Consider the following 27,718-nt stretch of genomic DNA (forward strand, 5'->3'; position numbering starts at 1 on the left):
AAGGGAGAAGCTTCTGCAGTTTTACATGCGGGTTTCACCACTGCCGTTTCCCGGCTCTTTCCTCACGGCCTCCTTGGAACAGGCTGTCAGAAGAGTTTCCAGCCCACAGCCAGTTAATCACGCACAATTAACATAAACCTGAACGCAGTGGGGAATAAATGAAAGCTGGGAAAGCCCCCTTTTCTCAGCAGCTGGATGAAGCAATTTACAGAAAGCCCGGAGGGCATGGGGAAGAAGGAGCCTTTCATGAGGTTGCGGGTCCATGTGAAAGGGCAGAGGAGGGCAGTTTGGGGCAGCACTCCCGGCCCCCTCAGCCCTAGTGCTGTGGGCCAAGGCAGGACAGCCAGCGAGCCGTCTGCCCCAGACACCAGCCCCGCGGCAAACGGCGCCAGGGAAAGCTCTCCGAACCACGGGGAGGGCTGGGAGGCTCCCGATCTGCCGATGAAGAGATACGCCAAGCAGGGATGTGACTTGCAGGACAGCAAGCAGAAGCTGGATGCGGTTTTCTAGAGCCTCGGTCCGGTGCTGTAGAGCCGGGGCGTGCAGGGCTAGGGGAGATGTCAGGGCTGACGGGTATGGTTTGACGTTTCTGGGTTAGCTTCCCTCAGAGATGCTCTCCAAGGCCTGCTCCTGTAGGTTTTCTCCTGCCAGCGCTGGTGCTCAGCTGATGCCCTGGGCAGTCGGTTCAAGGAGCTGCACTAGCAGAAAACAAATCCCTGAAAAGCGAATAGCTTTTTGCCAGGATGTTTCGGGGAGGCGAGCAGTGCTAATGTGAAGAAAGCAGCCGGAGCGTGGGACTACCCCTTCAGCAGGGGCTAGCTGTAGGACAGACTGAGTTGTAATGCTGAGCTGCTCCTTTGGGCTCAGTTTTTACCATCAGCTCTGCAGGCTGCTGCTCACCCGGGGGTCCTGCCCTGTCTTGCACCCTTGGCTGGAGGCTCCCACCAACACAGAGGAACAGCCCAGTGGAAAGCTTACCTAGCAGAAAATCAGAACATCCTTTCCAGCCTGTCCCACCAAGCAGACCTGCCTGGTGCTTGGAGATACGAGGATCAGCACCCAAGCGATGGAGCTCAGCTCATCTTCAGTGCATGGAAACAGACACATATAGCAGTCGGGGAGAAGCTGCAGTGGACTGTAAAAAATCAGCTGTGAGGTACAGCACACAAGATTTTAAATCAGTTCTTTGCATCCAGGGCCTTGCAGGGGAAGAGGAGCCTAGGGGTGAAAAAATACTGATGAAAACAAATAGCTATTTTCTTGGTACTTGGGCTTCCTTTTGGAGCTCACCCAGTTGCCCCAGGGTTGGCCAACAGTGGAAGTTTCCCCAGTACACAACACTTTAAGTATTCAAATGGCAGTGTCTGGTTACATTGACTATTTCCAAGCAGAGTCCTTCAGATGCTTACTCATTTTCACGATGACCAGCTATTTGCATGGGTTTTACAGCTTTGCGTGCTTAAGACAGTAATGTGATGGGAATGCAACAGAAAAGGAAGAAGATAAAGCCTTGCTGGCTGAGAATGTGCCTATACAAGGTGATGGGAAGAATGATATTGGGCACACACATTGTGCCAGCTCTTCCCTTTATCTACAGGGTTGTGCTCTGAGCAGATCCTGTCTCTGATCGGTCCCTTAGCAGCTGAACGGGGAGATAAGTGGAAGGAGAGTGGAAATTGCATGGCTGAGCAGCAGAGGGGTGGTGGAAGGCTCAGTGAGCAGAAGACATGTCAGGCAAGAGGCAATTCCTGGGCAAATCTGTTTTTCATTTAAAACAGATTAACCCAGGCTTTGGGGTAAAGGGGAAAAGACTTCCCCCTCTCCCAAAATACTAGGATAAGAGGGAAAGGAAGATGTGTTGACAGGGTGTAATTCTACAGCATAAGCAGGGATAGTTTCTAAATACGAGAGAGAACCAGTTCAAACTGGTTTAACAGAAACTTTGTGCACCAAAAACCTCTAGTGAGGACATTAGAATAAGAGCGTTGCATCTTCAGCAGCAGGTCCCGTCTGCTCGGCTGCAGAGCCACATGGTCCATGCAACAACCCCACAGCTCCCCAGAGCATCCACCGCTGTCGTTAAGCCTCCTCAAGTGTGTCACAAGTGCCCCTTCATCCTCTAATACAGATTTGCAGCTGCCTTCAAGGCAGAGAAAAGGGTTGTGTGGTGAGGCTTGGAAGACACGACTACCAGCTTCCAAATTTGATGACATTCTACAAAAGGACTGTTTCGGCTTGCTTTGATTTTGATGAAGGCTCTACTGCCCGGAGTCCTCTGATTACAGGAAAAAATCTATTTCTTTCAAAACATAGTGTGTGTGTTGGTGGTAGGAGTATAAGTCAGCAAAAAAATCTGGGAACCTGATCCAAATAGATTAAAAAAACAAGAGGGAGAAGCACCCACATGCATTTTTTTTAAAGTCTCACTGGCAAGTTTTTGCTGCTGGACTGGTGACCCCAGGAGCTGGGCCTGACTCTATATAACCCATACAAAACCACGAGGAAGCAGACCCAGGGCTTGGGAGACCTGAGGTCAGTTCTCTGTTCTTCTGAAGGTTGTATCAGCTCTCCCCTGCCTTACAGGTGGCTATGAGGTTTCCAACTAAATGGACCACAACATTACCATAGACGGGGCGGGAGGGAAGAGTATCTCACATCTTATGGAGCTCATGGAGACCTAGAGCATGTCACATCTTAGGACCCGACTCCAGCAGGGCACAATGTCCTGCTGGTTTGACACTACAGTGTCCAAGGCAACACCTGGTGGGATATTAAGATATTGCTGCCCCCTCTTGTGGACATCTCAAAGGAGCTGGCAAACCACACCGGGCAGCTGCTCTGGCTGGACAATAACCCCATAATGAATAAAAAAATGCAGCAGTGCAGCCGGCAGCCAGCGGTGGAGGCGCAGGCAAGGCGGCAGGCAGCAGAGCTCGGGTCCCCCTTGGGGGTGCAGCTGGGGGAGAGAAGGGTTCCCGTGATGCCTACGTGAGAGGGACACTATTGTTAAATTTAAAGCAGAGTTTCTGGCTGGGGGAGTCCCAGCAGCTCAAATTCCTGGGCCAATGCTTCACTTGGAGACCGGTCACAAATATTTGTTAACAATCCTGAAGCAGCCGGCATGTGGGTCAGGTGTGTCAGGGCAGAGAACAAAGGCACAGACACTTTGTCTGCACCGAGAGTTGTGGAAAATTTCCCCTCTTCTTGCCTGGCTCCAGCAGGGCTCCTGGCCTCTGCAGCTCCTGTCAAATGCTCGCTGTCATTTTGTATATCCTCTCATGTAGGCTGGCTCTGGGCAACTTGGCGAAGATGGTAATTAAATGTTGGTTCTGGCCTGGGTGAAATCTCCTAGAGCTGTTACAGGAACCGATGGTGAGTTTCAAAACTCCTGACACAGCAGGAGATGAGGACATCTCAGAGAGGCAACCATTGACTAAGGGCCACGGAAACTCTGTCAACGCCTCAGGTGGCAGCTTGCCCAGGAAACACTCATTTCCCCGTGACACTGGTCAGCCAAGCTGCCTCGCAGAAAGGTTCCTCCATGCCCTTTTACATGCTGCAGAAGAGATCAGATGTGCTATAATTTTTATAGCTGGCTATGTTTCTCTGTGACTATAAGCTATTACAGTAACATGCAGTTCTGTGCTTGACGACCAAGGGAGAGCATTTCCAATTGTCTCTCCATGTCCTCAAGGAGAAAAAAAGAGTGTCTGGAAAGTTTTCACAAGCTATTTCCCACATGGGTAGTCCTTTAGTGAGCAATGTTTGCTTACCACATTCTGGCCTAGCCATGGCACTTCAAATCTGCATCTGCTCTGTTTAAGAAGCTCAAAGCACACTTCAGTAGGAGCAAGTCTGGTCATTCCTAATGCTTGGAGTAAGGGCAGAGGGGAATGACATTCAAGATTTCTCTTTACATTATGCAGAGCTTGCAGACAATCCCATTCCTCCTTCCCTCCAGCTTTAGAGCTTTCTTTTTAACCTGAATGAACTGTTTGACCTCAAAGCCAAAATAATTTCTTCCTTAAGCGATAAATTAGGCTGGAGAGCTAAAGTAACTTATCAGAAAGTATCACATCACTGTGGCTTTTGTGCAGGGGACAATATTCTGGCCTGCCACTGTGGAGCCATCCCTTGTCGTGCCGGGGTGGCTGCTGTGTTTATCTGCAGAGCCATTGTGCCACGGGGAAGCCGGAGACACCCGATATTTATCAGTGAGCTAATGCTTCCTGCATCCAGCCCGGCAGCCACACAAAGCCTGAGGTCCCCCCCAGCCCGCTGGGATTAACACGGCCAAAAGTTTGGGCAAGCCCTCCTTCCTGATGGTGGGAACAAAGGTGGGTCAAAAGCTTTGCTGGTTAGGAAGGGATGAGAGAATCTATGGTCTTCCTTCCGCAGAGATGGAGGCCACCACTAAATCAGACGGGGCACTCGCAAACAGGCAGCAGGTTCCCCTTGGCGGAGCAGCCCTGTGGGCAGCAGCTCCGGGGGCTTGGCAGGAGCCTGGCTCTGTAAACCCTACAAACGACCCCCTCAAAAACACTGACCTGGGTGGGGAAGGCATTGCCAGCACCCACTGCAAGGACAAAGGGCCAGTCTTAGATCCCCCCGGCAGCCTCCCGTACCAACAGAGCGGCTGCGCTGGGGCGATGGGCTCAGGGGGGTTGCGGTGGGGAGCTCCGCGCCAGGAGGAGCAGCTCTGCCCAAAAATGACCAATGCTTCACATAACTGCTTCTTTCGGGCCACCGCCGGGGGAATGGCAAGGATTTGCTCACCGTCAGGCACGAACAAGTGAAACGAGGCAGCTCAGTTTTCACCGAAACATGTTTCTTAATCAGCTGACAGCAATGCGGTCTTCAATTCCGTTTTTTTGAGGAGAGGGATTTTAATTTTGCAGAATGTTTCAAAATCTGGGCTCTGCTTCCTGCCTGAAAAAACAAACCCATTTTAAAGAGCTGGGATTTCCCAGAGAGCAGAAACCCTTCTTTCTGGTGGGGGGCAAGCCATCCCCCGCAGACGGGGTGCAAGGGCCAAAGGCGGGTGGGATGCCCGGGGGGTGCAGGGGTGCAAGGTCTTCCCCAGCCGCCCCACGCTGTCGCTGCTGGCGCAGCCCGGGTGACCCCACTCGGTAAAAGTTGGGGAATGCAGACACCCAGCCTGCGCGGTTACACGTGTGGGTGTGAGGCACAGTGCCAGCTGCGTGTCTGAGCCTCCCTGGGTCCCGTTGTACCGAAATGGGGGCACCGCTCGTGGCCCCCGTCCCCCCCGCAGCCGGCAGCAGTGGGAGCAGCAGCTCCCCTCGCAGCAGAGGGTGCCCACCGGGTGCCAAGCGGGGTACGGCCCCTTCACCCCCTCTTACTCCCCTCCGGCTTTTTGGGGAGAAGGAGAAAGTGCTTTGCAAGCTGCAAAGCAAAGGGGAAGGCTGAGGCTGGATCTGCAGACTGCACCAGGGCTATGGCTAACACCAGGAGACAGAAAGATGTGCTTTAAGTGAAAAAGACTGTAATACGCGTAGCCTTCTCTCTTTGGAGACTATCAAGAAGCAGCCTTGGTTTCAAACAGCACTCTCACACCTGGGGTTACCCGTGCCGTGCCGGGACTGGTGACCCCATCAGCCGAGCAGAGCACGGCTCAGCAGAGAGCGGCTCCTGGGGCAGCTCTTCAGGGGACATAGGGGATAACGTAGACATAAGTAGCTGGAAACGGCAGGATGGGAGAGCTGGTGTAGAGTGGGGGAAGAGAGAGGTGGTAGTGACAGAGCAAACCCCAGAGCCCCGAGCAGAGCGCAGAGGAGAAACCCTTCCCACTGTGGAGCAGCGTTTGGAGGCCAGCGCTGCCGGGTCAGTGACGCAGGGGCAGGTTCGCCTGGTTCCCATACGTATCCATTGCCAATTAGCTAAATTTACATTTAGCTAACTTTACATTGCAGTGCCTGAGCGATCACCAGCCTGGAGACACAGCTAGAGCAACTCCTCTTTGAAGGATAGTGTCTGCTTCTGGTTTCAGACCCAAACCCCAAACCAGTCTGACCAGCTGGAACCCAGTTTCAGGTTACACCCTGCCTTGCTCTCTTGGGTGACTTAGTGGGTAATGATCTCACTCCCAGCACACCTCACACAGTAGTTGCCTCTCCAGGTATCCACACACGTTGCATGCCCGGCTCCCAGCCCTCCCCAAGCCATGGGACCGCTGCTGCTGCTGCTGCAGCAACACCCGAGCGAGCGCTCCCCCCTGAGCTACCGCAGTCTGGGCAGATGAAAGGGTGTGAGATAGCAGGCATGGGAACCGTACCTGCCCCCTCTGCGGGTCATTGCTTCTCAGACACCACTCCCAAGTCAGGTAAGACAAACAATTCCTTTTTATTACCAGAGTGAGCGCACAAAAAAAAAAAAAAAAAAAAAATCAAGATGTTAGGTTTATTGCATAGGCCATGATAGGCTGTGGGAAAAACAAAGAGATGGAAGAAATGATATGAGACAGGTCATGAAAAGCCATGGAGGAATCTGACCAGCCCCAGGGACACTGAGGCAGATGCCTGTGATGGGGAGAAGCATGCAGTCAGATTGCCAGCAGGCTATGGGCAGTGGTTTCTTCCCTTCCAGCCCAGGCATCGGCCCAACGAGGTAGCTCTCCTGGATCTGCGCTCGAGAAGACCTGAGCCGTGCCCTGAGCCGGGCATGGCTTCACCAGAGCCTTCCAGAGCCACTCTGCCCTCGGCCCTGAAAGAGTCCAAGCATCGGAACTAAAATCTGTTCACAGATTTTTGCTTCTTACGCACACACACACACACAAACACGCACCCATTTCCTCTCTCGTCACAGCAGGAGTTTTCCAAAAGCAGCGGGCGCTAGGAGCTGAGGGACCGGTGCCAACCCCACAGCCGACAAGGCATACCAGGCACTTCAGAAATAGCAGCTTCTGCCCCCAGAAGTCCTCAGCTCCCAGAGGTACAAGCCTGGACAACAGAGATGCAGCAGTACACAACCCCACTGCAAATAGCCTACAGGGGAACACATGGGATCTCACCAAAGTGGGGATATCACATGCTGCCATGGGGCCAGGGATGAGCTCTGGACCTCCCGGGGCTGGGCTCATCTTGCACCCGGGGGCATTTGGGCCAGCAGGAGTGAGGAAGCCTGGGGACATCAGCCGGCGGTACCCAGCCCGCTCCTGTGCTCTGAGGGATGCCAGGGGCTCAGGTCAGGCTGCATGCTCGGAGGAGAGTATAGGAAAATCAAAGCTGCAGCAAAGGTCCAGCTGCGAGGGAGCTGGGTCCTTCCACCCTGCCCTCACCATCATCAGGAAGAGTAGGGACATTTCCTTTCATTTCATGTGAGAATAAATAGATATTTTGTCAAGGTGTTTGGGGTCAGACTGAACACTGGAAAAGCAACCCGGGCAACTTACAGAGAGAAAATGGCAGATACATACTGTACACAGGAGACTGCAACACGGCAGCCAGGCAGAAAAAAATCTAGGTGTGCTTTTATGTCAAAAAGCAAACCCTAGTGATTAAAGCAAGTATTTCTGTTTCCTTCCATCTCGGAAACAGGAACCACTGGAGTGTTCCAGAGCTCTCAGAACAGGCCAGACGGTTACGTGAATCACACAGCCCTCAAGAGGCTCACCACGACCAGGAGGACTGCTGGCCTGTAGAGCCACCTTGCAGAGGACTGGGGGGAAGGGAGGAAAATATGAGGTTGGGTGGAAGAAAGTGGCACTGCAAACAAAAAATTTCTGGCTCTGGTGAACTAGCACCATCCACCACATGAATGCTACACAGATCCAGTCCCAGGGTCCTTCAGTAAGTTGAGTGGAGCTGTGCTCCAGGTCTGAGCAGGAAGAAAGATGTCATTCAGAGTTTTCACTGGATTGTTTGAGGTTAGGAAAGGATAGACATCAGAGAGCAGCAAACTGCTCCCAGATCTTCACTTTCCAGAGCAGCCATTTAGCCAAGACAATCACAAACACTAGTACTGCCAAGTCATGGCTAGATCTTGGCCTCATGCTACAAATGTCTTCAAAGAGAAAGTGTGCTTCAGGCACAGGCCTGTGTCTAAAAACAGAACTCCAGAAGTTTCTGGGAGTGCCCCAGTGCTGGGCTGGAGAGAGAGAGCCCGTAGGTCAGACTGGTTTGGTGGCACTGCTGTAAAAGAGATGCTCAGTGTCCTCTGTGGTGGAGAGGGTTGAGTTGGTAGCGGTGGTCGGCTGACGACGGCGGCTCTTCTTCCTGTTCTTCAGGAAGAAGTAGCCGATGATTGCCAGGACCACCATGATGCAGATCCCGAGGAGCACGGCAATCACCACCTCAAAGGCACCTGCGGGGGATACGTGAACAGGTTAGGAGGGCTGCTCCACGAGCTCTGATGCAGCAGGAGCGGTGAGGAAGAAGTGAGCACAAAAGCTGCTGCAGAAGCTGTGCTGGCAAAGAGAAGAGGTGGGCGATAGCTGGCCCGACAGCAGGGTGGTCACTGCACAACTGGCAAAGAAGAAGGAAGGCATAAGGGTATGGCCAGGGTATAGCCAGCCGGTCTCCCCCAAACTATAGTTCCCATCGTTTCCCAGATGCACCACGCCCTCTAAAGGCTATTCGGTGACTTCAGCAGGCTTGGCCATTTGATGCTCCTATGAATATCAAGCCCTTCTGCAACACTGGCCTTGCTGCACATGTCAACAGGAAGGCCACCAAGGGGTGGTCGCAGAAAGCACCTCCTGGCTGGGATAATGTTGTCGGAGTGAGCTATGGTGGACAGGCTGGGTTTGTTGGGAAAGAACTCACAGCAGTGCTGTGAGCACTTGGTCTTCTACAGCCAACCGATCTCCTGCCATCAACAGTGGAGATGGTCAAACGTGATGCATTTGAGAGCTGGTGTGAATTTGAAGATTAAATCACTCTCTAGGGTTGAAGAACAGAAGAGTATAATTTCAGTTCTCTGCTGAAGAAAGAGGCCTCACAGCTCTGTGGTGAAAGGACACCAACCTTAGTGTGATATTCTTTTAAGAACTTGTAATTCGATAGCTTTGGTGTTCTTTACAGTTGTAGAGAGGGTGTGTAGGGTCTTCAGATTTCCCCACAGTCTAGCACCCAACATACCCACTTTAGCCTTCTTTCGTGCAGAAGTTAGTGGCCCTTATGTGAACTTGGCCCTTAGGAAGAATTTTATGTGCCATTTTTTGATGTTGAACAGTGGAGCATTCATGCAAGTTAGTGGAAGAAAAATCAGGAGCCTCTGATATGAGCTACTGAGTCACAGACAAAGGAGAAATGGGACCACCGAGGCACAGTGCATAGAAGCATCTCTTGCCACTGCTAGCATCCCACAAATCCCACATTGCTCCCACAGCTTCAAAAGGGGGGTGGGAGAGAAGGCTATTATTTGCAAGAAAAGACAACATCTTTTACAGGACAGGGTAAAAGCAACAAGCAAGATCTGCAGGAAAAACTGTTACTCACTTAAGATAGCAGTTTGGGACTCAAATGATTCCCATCTCCGGCCAATGGCATCTGCTTCTGAAATGGGAGCAGAGAGAGGGGAAAAAGTTTAACAAAGAAGGCTAGGAACAAGGGGTAAGACAGGTTTCTGAGGAGCATATTTCCAGTGCTCTGAAGTGACTGAATGCATACAGCATCCCTCTTGACAGCCGTGGTACTGAACTCTCAGGGCAGGCCGGGAGGCGCATTGTAGCTGGGGGTGGCACTTCAGAAAAGCAGCAACAGTTTGCCTCCTAACAGATACAGTCTGGCAGAATTCCTCCTGTTTCAGCTGTTGGCCTCCACAGCAACACATACAAAGCTCTAGAGTGTAAACCTTTCCCTCTTGTTTGTTTAAAACTTCTGCCTAATATGTGTCGTTGAGGATTTTCTTAATTTCTCCCCTCCCACTTGGGGAGAACTGGAGCCAAGCTAGAAAGTTAGATTCTCCTTAGAGAGGCCCTACCATATCTCTGGTTAGTTTTGTCACCCTCCTCTGTCCCTTTTTCAACATCAGCACCCAAAATGTTTTCCAGCTGTGAGAAATGACATGCTGCATTGCAGAAAGATGCTGTAGATACACACGGTTCCCTGTAAGCCGTTGGTCACATTGAAGAATGCTGTGAGGCATGGCCAGGGTTTGATGGCAGAGCTGCTTTGACGGAAAGCTCCCAAGTCACTGTCTCTTTGGGACCACAGAATTTAATCTGGAGTTATTTTCATAGTTTGATCAGTAAAACTCCAGCCCTCACTATGTCTGCTTACTTGTGATGCCTGAACATGATTTCATGCAGTCTTCCTCTTCTTCAAAGTTGTTGTCGTTGCCACCACAGCCCCCATAGGTGAAGCGGTCACATTTCTCAGAGAACGGGTTATAGTACCAGCGGGGGATGCTCTCGGTGCACTGTCCAGTATCAGGCAAGTCCACACAGTGACCTGGCAAAGCAAGGGAGAGGTGCTTTAGCCCAAGCAGTGTGTTCCCAGAGCAGCAACATTTTCTGCTCACAACAGCAGAGCACAAGCACCATGGCAGAGGGAATCCATGACCAGAGCAGTGGCTCTCGGGTCCCCGCTGCCCAGTTGCCAACTGCTCAAACTGGCATTGCCCATAAACCCTACTAGCAAGGCGGAAAAAGGAACATCAGAGCGTGCAGTCGTGCTAGACCTTGGATTCAATCCCCTGCAGAAACGACCTGTCCTCCTCAGGAGGCAGAAGGGAACATGAAGAGCCTGGACACACAGAAACCACAGTTTGGCTTGGGTCTCCTCTACAAGCAAGCTGCATTTAAGCTGACTTGGGATATATGCTTTTAGCACAGTGGCAGTGCCACCGTCTACGTTAGTACAAACAAAACAAAGGTATGGGATCAAGCACAGGCATATGATTACTCGTATTATGCCATTGTTGTGTCCCCCATGCTGCTTTGGTTTGCACTATTTCCAAAAAAGTGCTGCAGGGTTTTGTACAGGCCAGGTACTGTGCCCAACAGGCAATATGCATGAAACCTGCTTGGGTGGAAAAAGTTTAGGCAGGAGAGTGAAAGCCTGCTATAAACAGCTGTCCTCAAGGTCTGAGAACAGGCCCTTGCTCATTTTTAGTACAGGGACTATCCAGATGCTACACCCATTTTTGGAATTATACAGAGAAGCAGTTTTACCACGAAACAGTTTTACCAGTCAACAGACTGAAGAAAAAAACAAAAGCTGGTAGATGTCAGCCTAAGTGCTGATGGTACATACCTTGCTTACGTGTGACATTGATTTTCTGCAGTCTATTGAACTCACGAGCATCTGCGAGAGAAACATTTCATGTTAAAACATCTCTCAGCAGTTGAATACAAAAGAATGCCTCTGTCCACGCAGACATGGGCAGACAGGGCTTTCCTGCACATTCCTTTGCTACCACAAGCCAGGGAAAGGGAGATATAATTTGAAGTTCTTAAATATCTCAAAGCTATGAGAGGAACATGGGAAAAATAAAACGTACTAAAGGGAAACTATTCCCAATTTCTGTTCCACAAATATAGAGACAAAACTAAGGAAAACAAAGGCTTCTTGGTTGGTTGGGGTTTTTTTTCATCAAGAAGTATGGGGAAACTGCTATCACTCCAGGTTTTAAGAAGTGTGAAAGAGCACTACTGTAGGATATGAGAGAGGGCAAGAGAGATGAATCGTATGCTTGCAACCTAAAAAGTCAACAAAACACCCACATATAGGAAAGAGATTATGGGAATTCTGTCAGAAGAGGGAGGGAGAGACGGAGGGAGGGAGGGAGGAGGGACTGCAGACTTGGGCTGCTCACCACTGTGCATTTACATTAGCATAACGTGAGGATGTTAAGGGGACTGTGACACTGGACAGACTGGGAGAAATGGTTTCGTTTCTCATCTCCCAACTCCAGGAGAGCAGGTAAGGTCATTCAGTGAGAAAAATATTGGAAGGGGAGGGGAGAACAGGCTCTGAAGTCTTACAGACAGGTGCAGAGAAGAGAGTCGAAGAGTATTTAAGAGGCAGGAAACATCCCAGAAAGATGATCACCTCTTGCAGTCAGCAGAGATAGGGGAGATGGCAAAACCTGCAAATGTAATACTGTGGAAAGAGGTAACGCAGGGTCAGGAGATAAGAACAGAAGGCATCAAAAAGCATTGCGTCAACACCTGTGACTTACATTGCACTCATCCCTGGGCAGATACTAAGTTGTCTAAGCCAGAATTTGAAGTACTTACATTGTTCACAATACATCTCATCCGATCCATCAGCACAGTCAAGAGTTTCATCACACTCCAGATAGGCATCAATGCAGCAGCCATCCTTGCACCTGAAGAAGGGGGACTGACAGTTCCCATTGCACACTGCGTCAGAAACAGTTCAGACAGCTCATTAAAATTCATTCTTTCTCCCTGCCACACAGATGCTTTATGAAGGACTTAAAAGCTGCTGATAGGGCTGGCAAACAAGCAACAAGGCAGGTAAGTTAAGGTCTCCCTTCAGTACCACTCTGGACTCAAAAAAAAAAGAAAAAAAATCATTTCTTGTTTATAAATGAAACATTGCTCTGGGAACAGCCATGCTTCCTCTCAAAAAAGAAGTACACAGAAGGCGGAAGCAAGAATGAGCTACTCAGGAGGAATATGGAGACATTTCCCAAGCATGGGGGATTAAATTAGGAAAGACAAACTGAAACCTGCACACCCAGCTGCGAGAGCCAATGGAGAGGAGTGGTTATTCCCGTCTGCTCCAGAGGTGGACCCAAGTGTTGAGTACTGTGCCCAGTTCTGAGCTCCCCAGTGCACAAAAGACATTGGCATACTGGAGTGAATCCAGCAGAGACTCAGCAAGGGGCTGGAGCACAAAACCTGGCATGGGTTATGGAAAAGACAGAGACAGACTCATTTTGGAGGTGCACAGTAACAGAACGAGCAGCAACAGACACGAGTTGTAACAAGGGAAAGTAATTCGATATAAAGGGAAGAAAATTATGATGAGGGTCATCAAACACTGGCACAGGTTGTCCAGAGAAAGTGTAAAATCTCCTTTGTCGGAGATACCCAAAGCTGAGCAACCCAATGTGACTCAAAGCTGGCCCTGCTTTGAGTAGTGGGTTGGACCAGATGACCTCCAGGGGTAATTCCCAACCTGAATTATCCTATGACATGAAAGTGAAAGGCTTAGTAAAGAAATTAGTCTCCAGTGCCCCACTTTCCCCGCTGACTGAGTGCTAATCAAAAGCCACAGGAATGGACGTGAGACACTGAGCCTGAGCTCACAGCAGGATTACACAGTGGTGCAGGAGGCTCACCTGGTTGTTGTCGCCCACCAACAGAACCTGAAGAGACAAGGGGAAAAATAAAATAAAATTACCACCACATCATTTTGTCAGCTCAAGATCAGCTTTATATTGCCTTCATAGATCACCTAAGAAGTGCATATTTTCTGGAAGCAAACCCTGTAGGAGTTAGGGAGGGGAAATACAGGTGTCCACCACCCAGAGACCCCAGACGAGCAGTGAGGCACCCACGTGAGTCAAGCCTGGAGAAGCACAGGGGACCTTCACGCCACTACCTGGACCGTTCCCAAATAGTCTTTCTTTTCCAAGGCTTTTGCCTCCTCCTTAAGCTGTGCACTGCAAAGGGCCTGGCAGAGGCTCAGCCCATTTATTTGAGGCAGCACTAAGTCATTCTCAGCCTTGGCTACGAGGGTGCCAAGGGAGAAGATTAATTTCATTTTGGCAGTGAAGCACTTCTGGCTCCCCCCCAGCACAATGCTACCCTCTGAATTTAGGTTTCAGATGTGACACGAAGGTTTGGTGAGGGTTTCTGCAGCCGGAGACACACCAGGGACACTGACCGGGGGAGCAGGGCTCCAGGGGCTGGGTCAGATATGTTGGTAGTGTACGACTAGGACTCTTCATCTATAAAAAGCTGCAGTACCTGCCCACAGGGTCGTCCCAACCCTATGAGAAAGAGGGGGCAGATTTTTGAAGTAGACTCACCTCTAACATTCTTGCAGGCGAGTTTACACTCTTCTTCCCGTAAGTAGTTATTCTTGTTGGGCTTGCAGCCACCAAAAATGAACTCCTCACACTGCTGAAGGGTCGGGTTGTAAAACCAACGTGGAAAAGACCCCCGACACCAACCAACCTTCTTAGGACTCAAACAATGCTCTATCAACAAAGTTAACATAAACGGCTCTGGTTAGCTTGCTTTGCCTTCATATAGACAAAGGAGAATATCTTCCAAAGGAAAGTTTGTCAACAGTGTGGACACTAGTCTGAAAGATTCATAAAATCTTGAGTGGCATGGAGAAGGTGAGTAGGGAATCATGGTATATATTTTCTTATATGAAAAGCGGGGTCACAAAATCAAATTAGAAGGTGCCACGTCCATAAAGCAAAAGGAGCTGCTTCTCCACACAGCACATAGTTAAGCTGTGAAACTCCTTGCTTCAGGATGTTGCGGCCCTGCAAAGATTGCATGAGGTCAAAAAGGGATTCATCCATGGCTATTAAACACAAAGAAACAATCTTCTGCTTAAAGAAATCTCCCAGCTGCAAATTCCTTGGGGACTAGCCAAGCATAGTAGGAATTTACTGATAGCATGTCATGTTCTTGTACACTTTCCAAAGTATCAACCTCTGGACACTGTTGGATGCAGTATACTGGATTTTGGACAGACTATTAGTGTCACCTGACATGGCTGTTCTTGTATTTTTATGGTATCTGTGGTAGGAGGAGAAATTCCCTGCTTAGCTACTAGTCAACCATTTGTCCTTGCTCCTAATGCACTTGTAGTGCTGAACATTTTGATCATTAAATAAGGCCATTAAAGTAAAACACATAAATAAAGCCAGGGACACTTTGAATGTCATGCAGGTGGCTCCACCTACCCTGCGGCTTAAGGGAATTAGGGCCTTCACAGCAAAACCATGGAGTCAACAAGACCTTTCGGGTTCTCCTCTTACACCCTTAGCTGCATCCTGGGCTTCAGCCACTCTGGCATCACCCAGCACAGGGCAATGACATGCAGAAAGGATGGGGTTATTGCAGGCCACCTCTTCTGCAAGAGGATGCAAAAACCCTAAAATAGACCACTATGAATGCAGAGACCTTCCACCACTGGTCAGGTGCAGGCTTTTACTGGGAAAAGTTGACATATAAATCCGGTCTCTTGGTTGTGCTCTTTTCCCATCCACCCCTCTGAGAAGAGCACCATTAATGCCAGAGCAGCACCCAGGCTTGGGGACTCCAGCTGGACATCCGTGGGCTCAGGCTCACCTTCAGTCTGCTCAGAATTCAGCACCATGATGGTGATGTTGGTGAAGTCTTGCTGTTGTGCAGTGTCTGTGACAGTAAGCTGGAAGATGTAAGTTCCCGCCTGTAGGTTGGAGATTTCTACCTGATCTTCTTCGTGCTTCTGAGAATGGAAGAGAAAGGCTTATGCAGAAGAAGGTACTTCTAATGAGGGAATAAGCGAAGCCATGCAAGGCCCATGTTCCTGCATCAGGAAGAAAGGAGCTTGGCTGCAAACCCCCAAGCAGATGTCTGGCATGAAAAATGTCTCAGTGCTATACAATCCCCCCAAATTCTTGGGCTGGTACCCAGCTGGAGTAGCAGAGAGAAAGAGTACCACAAGCGTAATTAGATACTTCATATTTTGGGGCATTATGAAGGCATGAGGGAAAATAAAAATCTTGGGAGAGGACTGAAATACCAGTAGTTTTTATTTTACTTTTTTAAAAATAAAACCTATTATGAATCATTTACTTAGTACATAGGGAATAAGCTAGGTGTATTTAAGAAATATATACTCTTTCATTTTTAATATGATAAGTATATTTAGTTTTAGAGATGGAAACGAGTGCCTATTTCTTTGCGTGTCAAGAGGTTTCTAAAAGAGAGTGAATCATTTTGTCAGAATAGAAAGCTGTGATAGTATTGACACAAACTTTTTCCCCATATTTGCTAACAATATTGGGCCTCCGCTTCCATGCTGCCTTCTCAGGTGCTCCCACCGAGGCGGATGAGGTGTTGCTCAGGAAGGTTTGAGATGGCACCCTGCTGCAGGGAGCCCGAGACCTGATGAGGCCCAGAAATGCCACGTGCCAGTAGTGTGCGAGAGGGTGGGGGCAACCATGAGGAGTGCTCCGTAACTTTTGGGAACAGGCTCGTGGGTGGACTTGAGGAGGGAAGGAAAAGGGGACCTCTAAGTCAGTGGCTGTGAGAGCCCAACCTAGTGCAGCCCACAGGTGACACTGAGCAAGCTGGTTCCTTCCTGCAGCTCCCTACCTTCATCTCCACGGAGGGGTCGCCGAAGACCTGTTTCCATTCATAGCTGACTATCCCTCGGTCATCCGTGCTCTCTGTGCCTCTCAGCATCACCGGTTCGCCCGGCTGCACCCTCATGTCCATGCCAGTGCGGGCTATTGGAGGATGGTCATCTGCAGAAGGAATGCAGAACAAGGCTCGGGTTAGAGGCTGAAGGGTCCAGTCCTTGTCTCCGTTACAGGAAGGCAAGGGAGGGCGATTCCTCCAGGCTAAAGCAATACAGACTTCAACCACTGAAAGGAAAACACTTTTATATGGCTGTGCTTCTTGCAGCCTGAGCAAGCAACAGGCAATCAATACCGTTATTACTGCCCTCCTGACTAAATTAGTAACTCCGCAACCCGCTCTGGCAGTGCCTTTGAGCCAGTTGGCTCCCTGGTCACTTCTGCCCACAGGAACCACGGTCAGAGGGTGCCTCTGTGGCTACAGCCATTGTGCTTCTGACCGTCGGACCACATCCTCGCAAAACAGCACAGAGCCATCTCCACCCTTCGCTTAGGGAGATGACCTGATGTGGGTGTTGAAGAATGTGGAACCGACTCTTATCACTCCTACCACCATCTCTAAGCACCGTGTTAGCATACTTAACCAGACCTATGCAATGCGGGATTTGGATGGGAAATATCCCTCCTCCACCTCATCTTCCACCCCACTCTCTGACATGCACGCCTTAAAAAAAGCACACAAGTGCCATTCGTGAGATCATTATTTTTATGCCATTCCATGGATTAGCTTACCAGCAGCCTCCACAATCCATGAAACACTTCTCCAGACCGTAAGTGTAAGAGATGAAAACTGATCCCTGCCCGTGCCAGCAAGAACAGCCTACACAATGACACTATTGAGCCTGACTCATAACTCATTTTGGCCTGAACGTCTCTGCTCACAGGCTTTTTGCATAGCTCAGCCCATAAAACTCCACCTGGTAGCACCTGTATCAGGTCCAAAACTCAATGTTCAAGTTCAGCCTGAGTTTTTTGTAAAGGCGTCGATCGTCATTTATAAGCTAGATATAAATCACTCTACCATTACACTGTTACATCAACTGTGACCAAAGAAGAGGATCAGTGCCCAAACCCCTCAGAAAACTACTCCATCAGCTAATTATTTTCACTGTTGTAGACTTGCTCCTAATTTCCTCTTTGAGTGTTTCTGGATTCAGGTCCCAGCTGCTGACTCTTTCTAGAGCCTACTGAAGGGACCTTTAATATGAGTCATGTATACAAACAAGCCTGACATGCAAAACAACCTACTTTTTAGTTCTTTCATCACTAAATTCAGTAGGATAGAGGGCTTTGCTACACATATTCCAGATCAGTTACCACAAATCCACCCAGAATCTTCTATTTTCTAGTATCTTTTATCAAATGAAGACATATTCATTCTATCCTTGGTCTTACAAATGCTGCTGCCACCAGAAAGTCACCGGGCAAACAAACCTTTCCTTGTTCACACACTTGAGGATTGCGCTCAGCCTGTTCTGGCTGCAGAATTGGGGAGGGTATGTGCGTACGAGCCCTCTGAGGTTGCCCCTGCAGCCTGCTCCCCAGACCTGCAGTGTACCCCCCCTCAACCCCAGGCTGATGGGGCTGCAGTTTTATTGTATGGGAAATGGTCAGCCGCTGCAACTTGTGCAGCTGCGGGGCTTCTGGTTACATTTCTCGCACCGGTCTGCGCGCTCTTTATTCCATCTTTTCATGTAAGTATTGGGTGGGAACAATCCGGGATCGAGCTCGTATTGTTGAGCTTGATCCAACCACCAAAATTAGGCAGGGGAGACCCAGCTGGCCTGAAAGAGGCCAGGAAGAGGACACAAGCAGGGATGCCCACCCTGGTGTCCTCTCACCCTTGGGTGAGGCACACCTCCCTGCCACTCGTCCTCAGGGCTGCAAGCCAGCGTGATGCCTCCTGTCTCAGTCAGGCCCAAAGACTGCTGAAAGACACCAAGCAGGGCCGAGAGAGCCTGGCACCTCTTGGTTTTGAGCAGGGCCAGCAGAACAACTAAATGGAGATTTGCTTTATTTTCAAGTGGTCTTGCCATGAGAACATTCATTGGTGAAAGCCATGACTCGAACTGGCAACACCTTCCCAACTGAACAGGGGAAAACAGCCCCACAGGCACCTTGTACACAGCACAACAAGCTCTGGAAAGGGGGTACGTTCCTGGCATTCCTGCCAGGCAAATGCCGTGAGCCTGCCAGGGAGAAATGCAGCCTGCTCCCTGCCACCCTCCTGCCAGGGTGAGCCCAGGAGATGGGTGCCATTGCACAAGGGAAAGACCAGTTCTTCAGCAACACAGAGGCTGATCATTAACTCACAACTCCAAATCATATTTTTCCTTGACATTTTTAAGCATGTGCACATAAAAAAAATAATAATTGCAGGCCAAACATTTCTCCACAGGTCAATTTAGTTACTTTGGGTTGTGGATTGCACAATGAAGTAAAAGTTCAGTTCTGATCAGTGGGTCAGCGACTTCTCCAGATCCCATCTCTGATTAGCCAATTCCCTGGCCCTCCTCACCTCCAGAAAAACAGTCAGAATATTTGCCTGTCTGCGGCGACTGCCAGGGAGGAGCTCCCACTAGAAATGAAGGACTTCATTTTCAAGTCTCTCCCTTTTCTCCTTAGGATGTCTGAAAGCTCAGTGACTGTGGAGTATTTCTGCTACACTGACTATGTGAAGCCTTCAGTGGGAATGTGGCTGTTCTCCACCTGAGCTTCATAACCAAGTGCTGACTGAGGCGGAATGAGTATCAACAAACTGCTCATAGAAGGAAGATTCTCCATTCAGTTTGTTTTGCCCTGAAAGTCTGTTTGAAAAATGAAAGTTACCTTTGCTATAATGCTCTTTTGACTCTGGAAAGTTTCCGCTGTAAAACTCTGTAATTAACAGGGAGATTAAAGCTTTATGATGCTGTTCTGAGTCGTGCTCTCTACTGTGGAACACATACTCCTGGAGTCACATCATTAAGGGACAACTTCCACTTCCATTTATAAAATATGTCGGAAGGTGAAATATCTTTTCTTTATGATCCTGGAGAAAAGCCTGATAGAGTAAATCCAAAACACTTAAAAACAAATTTATACGACTCACAGTGTATTCATGCCTCAGTCCCTGTTTTTTGCTTTTTTAAAAATTTTGTCTAGTTTTAAGGCTTATGCAGTCAGTGGTTTGTCTGGTTACTCCTCTAACAATGAGTAAACTTGAACCAAAGTTGATGGGGGACCACCAATCTAAAAGATATTAAATTCCTACAAGGGCTGCAAAAGCAAGCATCTAAGTGGGGGAAGAGACCCCACTAGGGACCTCGCTCTCCAAACATGCGGGCACCAGTCAAATCCCACAGCAGAAGGCACTTGCAAAGCTCCCGGTTGGGGGATTTCTCTTTTGGAGCTCAGATATCAGCCTTTGCCCTCAGGACACAAATTCACAGAAAACCAGATTTCCTCCATTCCAGTGCTCATGCAGATACACCCTAAGTACTTGAGACTATAAAGCAATGCTTGAAAATACCTCAGAATGATTTGAGGTTGCCACTGGAAAGAGCTGGAAAGCTTTCTCATGGTCACCGAGGGGCTCTTACTGCCCGCTGTTGTCTGCGTTGGCAGGAGCAGATTACAAAGGGGATAAGCGCGGCTTACGCCGGGGACACTGAGGCACTGCAAAGGGAAGGACCTCGCTGGGGACAAAAGCCACTGGGCAAGCCGGTAGCAGAGACAGGAGCAGAAATGAGGCCACCCAAATTCCAGCGTCCATGAGACATGCAACCTCAGAGATTTCAAGCGTCAGAAGCCAGCTGAGCCTGCCTGCTGCAAAAGCGGGTGGGCAGGGGTGGGCAGCAGCCTGGTTCTCCCCACAAACGCTAAAGCTTTGCTCTTAACCTTGCTTCGGAGAATTCATTCAAAAATGCACAGCTTTCAGGGAGAGTTCATTCAAATCTCGCCCATCGACACTAGAAAATTCTCCGTAGTAACAGGCAAAGGTAAGGAAGGAAAGTGCTGATGCCACAGTGTTAATTTGTCTGAGGAGGGGGAGAGAGAAGAGAACAAGGCAATGCAACACATTGCCTGGAGAAAGAGAAATACAGGTTCTTTCTGTAGGGATTCATCCTGGCTGGGCAGCAAATGCAGTCACGATAAAGCTGTATAGTTTTTGGAAAACTTATGCAGAGCCAAGCAGCTCTCAGCATTAATTTCTAGAGGTTTCTACAGTGGTTTGTAGGAGGTGCACACAGCAGGTCAACTTAACCTCTCTCAAACAATACAGCACAACTGAAAGGATTATATTTTCAGATTAATGCAATCTGCTGCTGCCCCAGGCTCCTTCCATCCTTCCTCAGGGTGTGGGAAACCAGTCCGATTTGCTTTAGTGGGCAGAGGGAAAGAGTCTCCCGTGCATCCTCATGTCATTTTAGTAAAGATCGGCTCCTGTGCATCCTCATGCCATTTTAGTAAAGATCGGCTCCCGTGCATCCTCATGCCATTTTAGTAAAGATCCTTTTTTTACTCCAGTCTCCTTAGATAGCTCCAGAGCCATGACATGAGGTAGCCACAACATGCAGCACTTCAGTAAATTCTGTATCACAAACAGTAGTTTCACAGTGAGTGGAAGCTGTTCATCGCCTGCTCTGAGCGGGGAGCTGGACTGGCTGGTCTCCAAGGGCCCTGCCAGTATACATTAGCCTCTGAATCTGTGATGCAGGTACTGAACATCCAATTTCCCCCTCTCCTGGCCTGAGCTGGGTGCTGGAGGACGAGCAGCTGGCTCCGGGCTGAGCAACACCAGCCAAGGGGACACCAGTGACCAGACCCGTCTCAGCCCTGGATGAGATCCCAGCACCGCTCGTTTTAGTTGCGCTGTGCCCGCAGAATGGAAGCCAGCGCGGGACAAAACGTTTGAAGATGGATGAGCTTCGAACTTGGGGAGCTCTCCTTTTTGAATGCATTACCAAAGTTTTAACCTGCAAATCTCTCTCCACGGTGAGGCAGGAGCAGACCCATCCTGAACCCTGCGGGTTCCCCAGCACTCCCCGTCTCCCACTCACAAGCCCCGCGTTCAACAGGAAGAGTGTGTCACCGAGCATTTCACAACCACCACAAAAGATCCAGTTCAAGAAACGGACAAAGGTTCAGGGAGGTTATTTTCCAGTTTCACACCCAGAACTGGTTTGCCTAGACCAGAATAAGCTCAGGGTAGTTACTTAAACACTGGGCTCCATTATTACCAATAAAGTGCATGGTGAGCCTGCCCCTCCCGCATGAGCCAGGCAGAAAACTCGCACCAAAGTTCAGGCTGGGGAATCATTTAAGAGGATAGTGCCTTTTAACAGTAACATCAGAGACTTCGGGCTGTACGTTAGCTGGAGCAGGCCAGAGACAGAGCCAAGCTGTCGTCACGAACTTATAAAGGACTCGGAAGCTCTTGTTCTCCAAAATACTGAAAATGCACTCAGATGATGTGCAAAAGCTAGATTTCAGCTGTTTTCATTGTTGCCTGCGCCCACAGGTTTTTCTGAAGTCATGACACCGTAAGAGTGGCCACAGCGTGTTAGAGCAAGGGTGCGTCTGTCCTGTGTTCAGTTTGCCAACAGCCTGGCTGTGGATGCTCAAGCAAGAGCAAGAACAGGGCAAGCAGACACAGTGCTTCCCCCGTAATACTCTCCCAGCTTTCAGCTACTTCCATCAGGCTCCGGAAACACTCCACAATTAAATTTTCCCATTTAGCAGCCCCAGCTGTGCTCCCTCTTTCAAGTGTTACCTAGTCTCTTCCTGAACATATATAAACCTCTTAATTCAAGGGGTCTGCTCCCTCTAGTAGTAGTGTGGGTCTTGCAACGTGTCGCTTTTTTGTTTAATGTCACCCACTGGGATCACTACATATATATTTCACTATTCACTAGAGAAAACATGCTTTTAACCCTCATTATTGCAGAAAATGTCTGAGGATTGCCACATGGGCATACCCTAAAGGCTCCTAGGACACCTGACGGCAACACATAAAGGAAAGGGATGGATGATAAAGCAGCATATAAGCTTCCTGCAGACCTTTAGAGCCAGTCTCAGGGGGTTGACAATAATCTGGGCTCCAGAGCAGCCACAGAGCTTCACATTTTAACAGTGATACAGCACAACAGCAGGAAGACTAGACAGTTTTGTCTCCAGTCCGAAACCTGGGCCAAGATCTTTTTGCCTACAAACATCTGGGAGGAAAACCTGACTGAATGCTGAAAACAGCTTCCTTAACACTCATTTCACCCGGCCTCTTCAGGCATCCTCAAAAGTCTGGAAGCAAAAATGCCGTAGAGCTTCCCTATGCTGCCAGGTGGACACGCTCGGTGCCCAGAGGCTCCTTCATTTCGCCTCCCACACCTGCACCCTCGTGCCCTTCCCCTCTCCCCCTTGGTGGCTTCCAGGCACCCACCTTCCAGCCCAGACAGTCCCATTCCTCCTTGCGTGGACCCAATTCTAGCACCACAGCTGGAAGGGCTTTGGGTTTTGGTTTGGATTTTTTTGTCTGGATCTGAGCCAAAACCGAGATCTGCATTCTTAAGCGTCTCATCAGCTGCTGTGAGGAGGAGGGCCCAGCTCATATGGTCTGATTTAGCCCTTGTTATTATTTGCCATTTCCCCAGTAAAATAAGTCCTTTTCAGCTCTGGTTTCATAAACAGTAAGGGTCCTTTATCTCTTTTCCTGCCAGCCCCCTGATGTCATTCAAGCTGATGCAGAAAGCGTTTGGTATGAGTCAAAGACAATGCCTCAGAATTCCAGGAGAGGAGGTAAACGTGCTTCGCACCGAAGCACAACATGAACATCTCAGCCTGATCCAAACACCAAGTAGCGAGCTTCCCAGTGTCTGTCACTACAGCCGGAGACCTGCCCAGCACCCTGCACCCTCCGAGAGTGCAAACACAGGGTGTAGAAGGGACCGAGCCCTTCCTACACCCGCAGCGGTGTCGTGGTGCAAACCCCACGTGAGCGAGGAGGGGCATGCCCGCTTCGGCAGGCAGGGCATCCCTAACAGCATTCTGGCATGTTTTTCACTTCTCACTGATAAGCCCTCCTGGGTCTTCCCGCTCCACCGCAGCATCTGTGAAAAGTAGCATTTAGGGATGGTTTGCAAAGCAGCACCTGCGGATCGGTGGCTGGGATGCTCCAGCTAGGTGCCATGGATCGGCACACACAGCACTGCTGGTGGCACAGAGAGCTCACTGACCCAGGGACACTTTCTAGAGACCCGCACGATGCCAGGCCCTGGGACCAGCTCAGGGAGGAGGGGGTTGCAGTCTCCTTGTATAGGGCACTGGTCCACAGAGGTGAAGGGACTGAATTGCTCAACCCTACACTGCATTTTAATCTAATCTTGTGAAATGAGGATGTGCTGGAGATGATGCATTCCCTTTTCCTCCCACAACAAAGCATGTAGGAGTTCAGACAGCTGCTAGTATGCCACCTCCAGTCCTGGAGGTGTGGGCTTCGGTTCCTCGCTAACTGCGGTTCCCATGGAAAGGATTTTGAGCCTGGAATGGAGACGCAGGACAACTACTGCAACAGTGAGATCGAGATTTACCAGAAGGGCCTAAAATGCAGTGGGAAGCAACTAGGAGGGACAGAGGACAGGAGGACCACTTCTGCCACATCGCTGTTCAAACCAGCAACACCCAAGGGCTGCTCCAGAGGAGCCCTGCCCTGCTCCGAAACCCCAGTACTGCTATTTAGGATGGACAAAAGCAGTCAGTGTGGGGTTTGGTGCCATTTCACACCTCCAGCACCTACAAGGCTCACAGGCTGGCACATCCCAGCAGAAGATATAAGACCTGTTCAGCTCATGCCATTGAGCCCAAACCCATGTGCCCACCTGGATGCTCCCCTTGTCATCTTCACAGATCCTTTCCTTCCCCGCCACAGGTAGGCTGGGAGGGGGTGTGAGGAGGATTACCCATACAGATATCCCCTAACAGCCCTGCCCAGGCATATATAATAAACCGGTTATGGTTGCCAAAGATCAAGCCAGGCTAGAGATATCCCAGCCTCGCTAGGCTTCCTCCAAAACACAGAAGAAGGAGATAAAAGCAGGAATTGCCGTGTTTTCAGCGTTTCTGAACACACTGCATTTCTTTGCAGGTGGCAGAGCGCGTGGCAAGCAGCCAGCTCCAGATTAGTTTGTTTTCCACCTGGTTTTCTGGGTCCAGGTGCAATCTTTCAGAGCAGGGAACCAGGGATTGGGGAAGAGAGGCCCACCTCCAAAGGGGGAGTTTTCTAATCAGCCTCCCCCAGCTGCTCCCTCTCCCTGCCCCAGCAGCAAGGACCAGCCCCAACAAGCAGAGTGATACTGAGACAGACACCTCACCGTCCGGACTGCTGCTCACAAGGTTCAGGCTGTGGCAAAATGAAAGGTAAGTGGATTGCGTCCTGCCTCCAGCCCCTGAGCAATTAAGAGATTAATGCAGCCCTTTAAAATGCGGTGATGTGTAGATTTTTAGAGGATTTCACTTTCCAACCTCAAAGGCCTGGGGGGAGGGAGAAGAAAAACAATACCTTTTTCTCTGTATTGTAATGTAGCAAAAACTCAGCCTGCGTTTGGTAAACTCTCACTCCACCCCCTTCAAATAAGTTAAAGAACAATTCCGTCTCCATTTACTAATAGGTAAACTGAGGCACAGATCTTAAGTGAGTTTATCAAAGTTAGGGAAAACCTTTGTGGCAGAGGCACATATAGAAACCCATACAGATCTTTAACATCGCTTTATCCCAACCATTTGGCAGCACAGCTGCACATATGACGGCTGGAGGAGCTGGCACCAGTGGCCATTAGTGCTCTCCCAGCCCCGGTTTGCACACATCCATTACGGGCACCTTACCATTAGATCTGTGATCCTGCATTGCCAGGTAGGAATCGTACACGTCCTTCCTCAAGAAGTTGAGAAAGCCGATCTTCCTGGCAAACCTGCAGACGAAAGTCTGCTCGTAGAGGCAGTCGAGGAGAAAGCAGCCCTGGATGTGGTCGTCTTCTGTGCCCGGGACCTGCTCCATGAGAGCCAGGTTGCAAGCGGGGTCCTTACAGCAGGCTCTCATGCAGTCCCTGCTCCGATGGACCATGGGGGACGACAAGAAAGTGGCTCCATTCTGGACGGAGGCGTCTGTATCCAGCACCAAATCTGGCACCCCTGCCGTAAAGTCTTCCAGGCACGTTTCACCGAAGGGTTTTTCCTCCTGTCCTTCACCAAAGTCCGCTGCCAGCACCAAGCAGACCCAGAGCACAAGCCATGGACCTGGACTCTCTCTGGCCATCTTGGCGCCCCGATCTTCACCGCCTTGAGACCTTAATCCTTTCCTAAAGGAAGGGAGAAGATAGATGAAGCTAAGAGGGATGGTGTCCAGGTGCGTGTCACCCTGGGGTGAGCAGGGACCCGCAGAGGCTGCGCTCCAGGTCCCTGCTCCCCCCGGGGTGGCCAATGTGTCCCCCCCACCCTGCAACTCCTTCCCAGGCGTGCGCTTTCGGCCCCCCACCTGGGTGGTCTCTGGTGAAACCGATGCTGGGAAAAGGCTGTCCCCCTCAGGTGTGAGCCTTCAGCTGCGTCCCGGCGGAGACAAAGGCACTGAGAGTGCAGGAAGTGAAAACCAATTCCTGAGAGAGGAGGAAAAAAAAAATCCAGTCACTCCCCTGCATGCTGAATTGCGTAAAAGGAAGGGGAGGAGAGCTGGGCTGATACCATCTTCCACTCCTCTGGTGAAGGGAGGAAGGCTCCCTCCCCGTAGGAGCCCAGAGCGGTGTTCTGGCTCCCGCAGGTGCAAGGGCACCCACTCCAGATGAGCATCCCACCAGCCGGGTGCTTGCTGCATCCCCACGCTTAGGATGCTTTGAAGGCACCGAAAGCCGGGCAGCACGCGGTCTGTGTCCTCCGGCAGTAGCCCTCACGCTCCGGCGTGGCCCGCTGCGTGGCACGGAGCACCATTAGCCCAGGTCTCGCTAACCCGAATGAGTCAACCTTGCAGCCGCACCTACAGTGCCCACTGCCATCGCTGCTGTGAGGGGTTTCACGCCCGGTGCCGGCATCTCGAAATCATGGATTCCCTGCTCTTAGGACACAATATTCCTTTTGAGTGAAAGCACCTGGCAGCATGCCTGGAGGCTGCCCGCATGGCAGGAGCCCTGCCACCACAGCAGTGAAAACTTTTAGTAATCACCCCCCACTGATGAGCAACATTTCACTACTCCCCTCAATCATATAGATCAGGCATGGCCCATTTATAGTGCCCTCGCCTCGCAGGACGGTGCTGTTGGGGGCCATGGGAACACAAAGGCTGCCTGCCATAACTTCCATGTATTTTCTCCCTTTCTGCTTCTACTTGCAGATCCATGATCAAATTCCTCTGTTCAACAGATTCCCCAGTGTCATCCGCCCCCTCTGTCTGTAAACAGTCCTAAAGCCCCTGGGTAAACTGTTCTTATCCCTCTGTCATAGTCCTTAGGAGAGCAGGGAGCGCTTGCAATTTGTGTGGACATTATTTGTAATGAAATATTGCATCACTTAACAGCAGCAAATGTGAGATGGTATTGAGCGGTGTATCTTCAAAAAGAGATAGTGGGAAGCAGCTATGACTTGAAGAGCAGCTGGCTTTGTGGTTTTGGGGACCGTTCTGGTCTCCAGTGTTTCAATTCTTGCTGCTTCTTTCTGTACCTCTGATCCAGCCACATGTATCCTGACAGGATTTATTGAGAGTCCTTAAGATACGCGTTTCCCCCTCCTGGCTGTCACAGCCAAACACTATAGGAACATAATGTTGTGGGAATATTGTTTTTCAATACCTCGCCTGACTTTCTATGGCCTGATGCTGACATTTGTGTATAGTACTGACTTCTGTTTGGAAAAGGGAATTGCTTTGATCTGGCTATGGTAGGGTATAAAAAAAAAAAAAATATATAGGCAAAGCCTAAACTGTGAAAATAGATGGTAAGGCAGTAGGAAACATGCATGTCTGCAGAGCATGTTTTCCTTACTGGTGATACAAATCTTTGTCAGAGAAGCATGGATGTCTCCCACTCCACGCTCAGACCCGTCTCTATACCAGGTCTTTGGGACCTGCCGGCAGACCGTGCCAGTGGTAAAGCGAGGGCTGGCCTGGCTGGCCTCTACATCTTCTAAACACACGCAGGAAAAATAAAAACCACAACAAGGTTGTCTCCTTCTTTTACTCTGCCCTGCCTGAGGCACTCTGCTGGGGGCTCGCTCTTGCATTCAGCCAGGAGGAGATTTTTTTCCTGGACAAGTATTTAAAGCCTTCAGTCTGGATCCGGGTGAGACTCAGTGCAGTTCCCCGACACAGGAGCGTGCTGCTCAGGGAGCAGGTCGCCCCATACCCTTTGCAAACCAGCGACTGTACTGGGATATCTGCACTGGTAGAACTGCCCCTAAATAG

At 50.0% G+C, this 27,718-nt stretch overlaps 1 protein-coding gene across 1 annotated transcript; it reads right to left on the bottom strand.

Annotated features, from left to right (window-relative positions):
• Positions 1 to 6,336: 6,336 nt before the first annotated feature.
• Positions 6,337 to 25,864, bottom strand: SPINT1 (serine peptidase inhibitor, Kunitz type 1). Its single transcript, XM_009913097.2, has 11 exons — positions 25,808 to 25,864; positions 25,159 to 25,631; positions 16,259 to 16,410; positions 15,248 to 15,386; positions 13,966 to 14,136; positions 13,273 to 13,299; positions 12,200 to 12,325; positions 11,214 to 11,264; positions 10,239 to 10,409; positions 9,456 to 9,512; positions 6,337 to 8,319 (listed from the first exon to the last, which is right to left on the bottom strand). The coding sequence occupies exons 2-11, from the start codon at positions 25,586 to 25,588 to the stop codon at positions 8,126 to 8,128; spliced, it is 1,518 nt and encodes a 505-aa protein (XP_009911399.2). The 5' UTR covers positions 25,589 to 25,631; positions 25,808 to 25,864; the 3' UTR covers positions 6,337 to 8,125.
• Between the last annotated feature and the right edge of the window lie 1,854 nt (positions 25,865 to 27,718).

Source organism: Haliaeetus albicilla, chromosome 5 (genome assembly GCF_947461875.1).
Source record: "Haliaeetus albicilla chromosome 5, bHalAlb1.1, whole genome shotgun sequence".
In the NCBI taxonomy this organism is placed as follows: Eukaryota; Metazoa; Chordata; class Aves; order Accipitriformes; family Accipitridae; genus Haliaeetus; species Haliaeetus albicilla.

Coding starts and splice junctions, on each gene's coding strand:
- SPINT1 (XM_009913097.2), bottom strand. CDS start 25,588: ATGGCCAGAGAGAGTCCAGGTCCATGGCTTGTGCTCTGGGTCTGCTTG. Junction 14,137..15,247: donor GAATTCTGAGCAGACTGAAG/GTGAGCCTGAGC, acceptor CTTTGTTGATAG/AGCATTGTTTGAGTCCTAAG. Junction 11,265..12,199: donor TGAGATGTATTGTGAACAAT/GTAAGTACTTCA, acceptor TTTCTCTCGCAG/ATGCTCGTGAGTTCAATAGA.